This window comes from Zingiber officinale, chromosome 1B (assembly GCF_018446385.1).
Source record: "Zingiber officinale cultivar Zhangliang chromosome 1B, Zo_v1.1, whole genome shotgun sequence".
NCBI classification, from domain to species: Eukaryota; Viridiplantae; Streptophyta; class Magnoliopsida; order Zingiberales; family Zingiberaceae; genus Zingiber; species Zingiber officinale.
Genome location: NC_055986.1, coordinates 137,321,235 through 137,327,524, shown reverse-complemented (window position 1 = coordinate 137,327,524; position 6,290 = coordinate 137,321,235). Strand labels below are relative to the sequence as shown.

At 39.3% G+C, this 6,290-nt stretch overlaps 2 protein-coding genes across 3 annotated transcripts; both read left to right on the top strand.

The window, feature by feature from the left end:
• The first annotated feature begins 1,698 nt into the window (after positions 1–1,698).
• Positions 1,699–2,863, top strand: LOC122002228 (protein LURP-one-related 12-like). 2 transcript variants are annotated; one of them, XM_042557442.1, is made up of 2 exons: positions 1,699–2,049; positions 2,113–2,263. In XM_042557442.1, exons 1-2 carry the CDS (start codon positions 1,783–1,785, stop codon positions 2,170–2,172), a joined length of 327 nt encoding a protein of 108 aa, XP_042413376.1. In that variant the 5' UTR covers positions 1,699–1,782; the 3' UTR covers positions 2,173–2,263. The 2 variants fall into 2 exon arrangements, with proteins under 2 accessions (XP_042413376.1, XP_042413300.1); XM_042557366.1 differs by having other exon boundaries at positions 1,702–2,049; positions 2,132–2,863.
• A 494-nt stretch (positions 2,864–3,357) lies between these two features.
• On the top strand, positions 3,358–6,089 carry LOC122042533. The gene is made up of 7 exons (XM_042602702.1): positions 3,358–3,525; positions 3,718–3,774; positions 3,969–4,139; positions 4,323–4,439; positions 4,655–4,822; positions 5,218–5,382; positions 5,690–6,089. Exons 1-7 carry the CDS (start codon positions 3,358–3,360, stop codon positions 6,029–6,031), a joined length of 1,188 nt encoding a protein of 395 aa, XP_042458636.1. The 3' UTR covers positions 6,032–6,089.
• Positions 6,090–6,290: the final 201 nt, after the last annotated feature.

The window sequence follows — 6,290 nt, the reverse complement described above, 5'->3', positions numbered from 1 at the left end:
TGCCAAGTGTTGCTGCTCATCTTCCCGATCGGCGCAAGGAATGAGCCACAAGACTGAACTCGGCAACGGCGAAATGAAGCGAGCGACGTCAGCTTGTGGGCTAACTAGTGATTACAGATCGAGCACAGTCCGATCAAACACTATAACAGTCCGCCAACGACATCTTGTCCAGTCAGTCGGACTTGCAACCTCCTTCGACTAGACTTGAAGGGGAGACTTGTAATGCGGCGGTAAGGAAGAGCCTACCTGACACGAGTCAATTGCCACCGTGTAGGTTAAAGTCAGAAGTGGTCAACACCAGAGATACAGATTATTGGCCGATCGGAGTGACCCTTGTCCGATCGACCATCTAAGTAAACAAGCATAGTTAGTCCGGTCAGCAGGAGAACAAGCTACGCGAGCCAGGAGCCCGAGCCGAGCGAGCCACTTGTCTGGCTCGAAGAATGTGGTTGGCATTATACACTTAATGAAGCAATAAAATGATAAAAGAGAAAAAAACGAATAATTAATAAAGGAAAGAGAAAACTAAATAGAACACTTCATCTATTATTAAAATTATTAAATGAAAAGAAGTTCAGACAAAGATATCCTCTATCAGTAATCAATATCATTAAATAAGGGAAGATAGAAAGTCACCCGAAAAGGTATAGAAGGGGCACGCCAAGTATGAAGAAAGATAAGAAAAAATCTTTATCCTTAGTACTCACTTTTTTCCTGTCATGTTTTTGACTTGAGCGTCAGAGGGCCAACGCCAAGGACCCCTTTCTAGTTTTAGTTTTGTTTTGCAGAGAGTGAGATCTTCATCCAGTCAGCAGAACTGCAATCTCTCCAGCTTTCCAGCTTCGTGCCTTCGGACATGATCATCAACTTTTAAAGTTCTTGAATTTTTAAAATCTTATATTATTTTTCTAATATTTTAATTATGTTTTAAGAAAGATTAAATGACTTGATAATTTTATGCATTGAAAATGTGATATTAGAAAATTTTGATTTTGAGACTTTATTGATAATTTTACTTTTCAAAATATTAGAAGATTTAGATTTTTTAATAATTACTTGATACTTGCATTTTTTTTTTTTTAGATAAGCTTAGAAAATGTATTTTTGTAGGATGTTGCATTTTTAAAAAATCTTTGAGAAATATATTTTATATAAAATTTATCATGTTTTAAATAAAATATATTAATTTTTAAATTTTTTATTAAATTCTATACAAATTGTATGTTAATAAAAAAAAAAAATTATAAAGACTTTTTGCACTTTTCGCCGACGGCCACCAAAAGTAGGCTGGCCCCTGACGCCCACCATTTCCTGGTGATCCGACATGCCGAGCAAGGATTGACGCAGTATGGCTTGGCTAATTTGTCATTAGCTTAACTAATAACAAGTTTTAGGAGTTGTTTATATCTGCACCATGTCAAGCTGATGACTAAAGTTGCAGCCTTTTGGTCTTATTATATTTGCTTTGGAATGAAACAAAAATAGTGAAGGGATTCCTTCTGCCTTTTAACATGAGCATGCATCTAGGAGGTTAACTACTGCAACTTTTTGCATGTGGCCGGTGGCCCTAAGCTTGATTAGTAAGGAAGATTAAGGAAAATTTACAAGATTAGTTATTAAATCCGTATCCAATACTTTTCAAGAATCCCATTCCTCGCCCACTGTTTTTTTTTTCTTTCCATCGTAAAGCTCAATTCCCACCTTAAGAAACACTATCGCCGTATAAATATACAGCAGATAACACAAGCAAGGGCACTTGGTTAATCAATCAGCTCAAGGGAAATGTCTAGGATTCATCCCACAGTAATCAGCAACGGCGGCATTGAGGAGGAGCAGCAGATTCCATGTGCAGCGGCTGCTGCTTCGGCGTGGACAGTGTGGAAGAAGTCCAGCATGGCTTTTCATGGCACCGATGGCTTCTCCATTTACGACGGCAAGGGAAATCTCGCCTTCCGGGTGGAAAATTACTCAAGGAAGCACAAGTGTTTTGCAGGGGAACTGCTGCTCATGGATGGAGCAGGGAACGCCCTCATGGCCTTGAAGCCCCAGGTACCTACATATACAGTTACTGCGAAATCTTTAGCCAGGCCTAATCGATAGTTGATGGCTTAGTCGATCGACGATGATGTAGATTTTGAGCCTGCACAATCGGTGGAGCGGATTCAGTGCTAACAAGACTCAAGTTTTCTCCATGAGAAGGCCATCCATCTTTCAGAGTTGTGATGGGGCAGAAGTGTTCATGGAGCCGGCAAAGGGCCGATCGCCGGCGCCTGATTTCCAAACCGAAGGTTGCTTTAGTAGAAGAGACTGCAAGATTTTGGGCGCGGATGGTTGTGAAGTGGCTAGAATGGGTCGGAAGAAGGCGAACAAGTCGATCACTTTGGGGGACGATGTGTTTAGCTTGGTCATCCAGCCAAACGTGGATGTTGAGCTTGTAATGGCTTTTGTAGTCATCATGGACCGGATATGCTGGGGATCAAGATCTTAATTAAAGCTAACATAGGAAATTGTTTCGTGCATACTCAATTAATGCATTTGCAAGTAAAATGTATCTGAAAAATCCATCCAATGTTCATATGAAGGTTCATCTAAAATCAAAATTTCATGTCATAAAGGGGGAAACAAATAGTTCTCAGTATACTCATAAGAGAAGCCTCTATATATCCTGATTGCTGAGGACATCAGAGAAGAGAAGAGAAGCCTCTATAAATAGTTCTCTGGCGGCGGGAGGCGGGGTTATTTGAGGCCTCGGAGAAGAGAAGGGTGCGCAATGGTGACCGACGTTGAAGATGATCCAGGAGACCGCTGCACCTGCGTGGAGTGACGATCGCCAGTGAGGGAGAAGAACAAAGCTTTGTTAAGACCAATTGCATAAACGCTGACGAATCTCAATGAATGTACTATAGGTTTGTGTAGTATTAATAAATATAAAGAAGTATTTTTCTTAAAAAAAATTATCAATGATATTCTCAATCCAATCGGTGCATTCAGGGAGGAATCGGAGATTACGCAAGTATTTTAATATGATCTTAATTTGATTTTAACTGAAAATTCAAAACGTCACATAAAATGACTAATTTTGTTAGGATTGACTTTTCTATTTTTAAACTCATTGCACCTTTTAATTTATTTATTTTCCTTTTTATCGATCAGCTAAATAAGGGGCCCATCAGAAGAAAACTAACCGCCAAAGTAACGGTCTTGTCCTAGACTAAGATTTTTTTGCCCGAGTGTACCAGCGTGGTTATTGGACAGAAAGACCGGGGCCACATCCATTCCGGACACGGTTCATCCCCTAGAGGTAACAACGGTCTCCCGAGCCATTTATTCTGACGGTCGACGGACGAATTCGCGGCGATGGCGTTCCGGAGGAAACAAAGCGCGCCGCGATCGAGTACCTTCCAGGGCTTCCGGCCATTTAGGGAGCAGTCGTCGTTGCTTTCCGCTAGCTGCGACTCCTCTTTCGCCTCTTCTTCCTATGTCGTCGCTTCCCGCGATACCTCTGATCGCCAGACCCATTCGCAGGTTCGCGCTATCCTTCGCCTTGGTCTTCCCTCCCGATCTCTCATACAATGGCCATATCCGTCGATTTCGTGATGGGAATGTTTAAGATTTGGAAACGCGTTAGTTGGTTTGATATCGTTCAATGTGTTGATCCACGATTGTGTCCCTTGCCAATGGATTTTATTTTATTTTGCAATCCTGAATCCTGTGAAGCATTTTCGGCAAACCACGGTGATATATGATAAAGTTGCATCGAGGATCCTCTATCAGGCAATTTTATCACTTTACATAAGAATTTGAAAAAAGTTTCCTTCAGAAACTAGAAATTGGAGTAGATTAATATTATTTTCATGGAAAGATACAAACCTTAGGTAGATCACAAAATTTTCATCTTGGTTGAAGAAAATAAAAATAATCCTCTCCTATCACTTCATCTTCATACATTGACTGAGCTTTTGATTTAGGATTCAAATTCTTATTACTACACGTCAATGAAAAATGAGAATGAGGCCAAGTATGGATTTTGGGGTGTTCTAACTAGACAAACAAAGACTATGCTTGAAGATGACAAGACTTCTCAGAAACATGCAGACCGTAACCACCAGCTCCATTCACTCAACTCAAGGAAGAATCAGGTTAGAATTTATATTATGACATGCAAAGGAACTAGATAACATGCTATTGTATTCCTTTCCAAGTATTGGATTTTTTTAGCCTTGAGTTCAGGCTTATGAGATTTTTATTTTGAAGGGATACATTTCCCTATTATGCACAAGTGAATTTATGCACTGGAAATTTGAAACTCAAACACCATGCAGCTCCAATCACGATGGTCATCTGATAGTTACCATGAGAAAGAAAGCCTAACTTCTAGGAACAGATCAAGGGAGTTTTCTGTGAGGGACATGGGTGTTCCAACCCAAAGTACCACTGAGGTATGTTCTTCAGAACAACATTGCCAATTATTTTGCTTTACAATTTTAACTCTTGTCAATTGTCATCTTAACATCTGTTTTCTGAGGCAATCTTGCTTTATTTCCATGAATAATGTTATTTATTTATGTGTCCATGTAATTTGCAATATAATATCCTAGAAATGATTTGTAATTATATTCTAATCAAACATCATTTTTTTTTCATTATTTGCTAGAGTGGTTGGACAATCATGGGAAATAAGACAGCTGGTGTGATCCAAGAAACAAGTAAGCTGCAAATAAGAGGAAAACCTGCAATCTCTGATGCACCGGATCAATCTACAAAAACAAATGTCACACTCAGTGAAGCTGACTATGAGGTCCAACTGAAGGCTTCTCGCGACGTAAGGTGGCTACTGTGTATGGTTTGATTGCTTAACGCTCCAATTTCTTCATTTTCATACATAATTTCAAATTTTCTGTTGTCAATTGGTTTATGTGTATCTCAAATTCCCACGATTGACTTTTTTTTCAGTCCGTGAATTTGCACTCTCTCTTATCTTCCATTTAGTTCTGAAAGGAATTGTATTTATGGAAGTGAAGCACTCATATGATAGGGCCGACAAGTGGAGAATAACTATTAAGTTATAGATCTCCGATGAATGAAGAAAGCGTTTTAGACTTTTAGTGGTTTGGCTGATATCTTAGTTTTTTCTCTTGATACCTGTCTATTGGTTCCATCTTCTATAACTTCTTATTTAATTGGTAGATATCTTAGCTGTTTGCTATGTTCTTGCAGATTGCAAATAAAATGGCTGCTAAGGTCAAGATTCTTTTGCAGGAGCTAAATACTGTCAAGGCAGATTTAGCTTTTACAAACGAAAGATGCACTCAGCTTCAAGAAGAGAACAAGAGTTTGCGCGAAAACAGTAGGAATGGAGATTATCCAGCAGATGATGACCTGGTCTGTTCTTGATTTCTACTTATCTTGCTCTTACTTTTCATTAATTTGCAAAGTTATACCATTGAGCTTCACTCACAGCACCTGATATTGAAAACCAATATTTAGCAAAATCACTTGAGGTACCAAAGGAAAAAAAAAAACAGCTTAAGTTTTATCATATATGCCCTTTTTTCTTTAAAAGAAAATCTGAAATACTTCAATAAGAAGTGTGCGATATGTTTTATGTGCCTGCTTAATTTCCCATGCCACTACTGCAATTGCACAGCGCTTAATGCCTCACTTATCTTTACATAATTTGATGATGCAGGTACGTCTCCAGATGGAAACATTGTTAGCAGAAAAATCCAGGCTAGCAAATGAAAACACCATTTACACAAGGGAAAACATGTTCCTAAGGGAGATTGTTGAATACCATCAACTCACCACCCAGGATATGGTTTACCTCGACGAAAACATTGAAGAAGATAACTCGGAAGCATTCTCCATCGACCAATTCCCGACCTTTCCTTCACCATCACATCCAATTCATGAAGTGTTACCTACACTCGCACCAAGAAGCCCATCCCCCTCTGCTTCACTTCATACTGTTGGAGAGCCTGGGCTTGTGGATACGGAGTTGAGTTCTTCATCAGCTGTTGAAGGGATCTGATTGCACTTGCCCTGCCATTTCATACAAATTAGATTGCGATAAAACATTTGTCTTTCACCTTTTTCCCTCCTCTTTTGAACAGCATAATGTGCCACCGTTTGTCTTTGCTACGGGGTGCTGCTGATTGTACTTTTAGACACAAACAACTCTTAGAATTTCATTTTTCTAAAATTTGTTGTTGACCGTGGAGACTTGTTTTCGATAAAGTATTGAATAATAGATCTTGTGGTCAGTCAGATTAGCTCTTTTCTGTTTGATA

Excerpts from the sequence above, each read along its gene's own strand:
- LOC122002228 (XM_042557366.1), top strand. The coding sequence starts at position 1,783 with ATGTCTAGGATTCATCCCACAGTAATCAGCAACGGCGGCATTGAGGAG. Across the intron at positions 2,050-2,131 it reads TCATGGCCTTGAAGCCCCAG|ATTTTGAGCCTGCACAATCG; the intron begins GTACCTACATAT and ends ACGATGATGTAG.
- LOC122042533 (XM_042602702.1), top strand. The coding sequence starts at position 3,358 with ATGGCGTTCCGGAGGAAACAAAGCGCGCCGCGATCGAGTACCTTCCAG. Across the intron at positions 3,775-3,968 it reads CATCGAGGATCCTCTATCAG|GATTCAAATTCTTATTACTA; the intron begins GCAATTTTATCA and ends CTTTTGATTTAG. Across the intron at positions 4,440-4,654 it reads CAACCCAAAGTACCACTGAG|AGTGGTTGGACAATCATGGG; the intron begins GTATGTTCTTCA and ends ATTATTTGCTAG.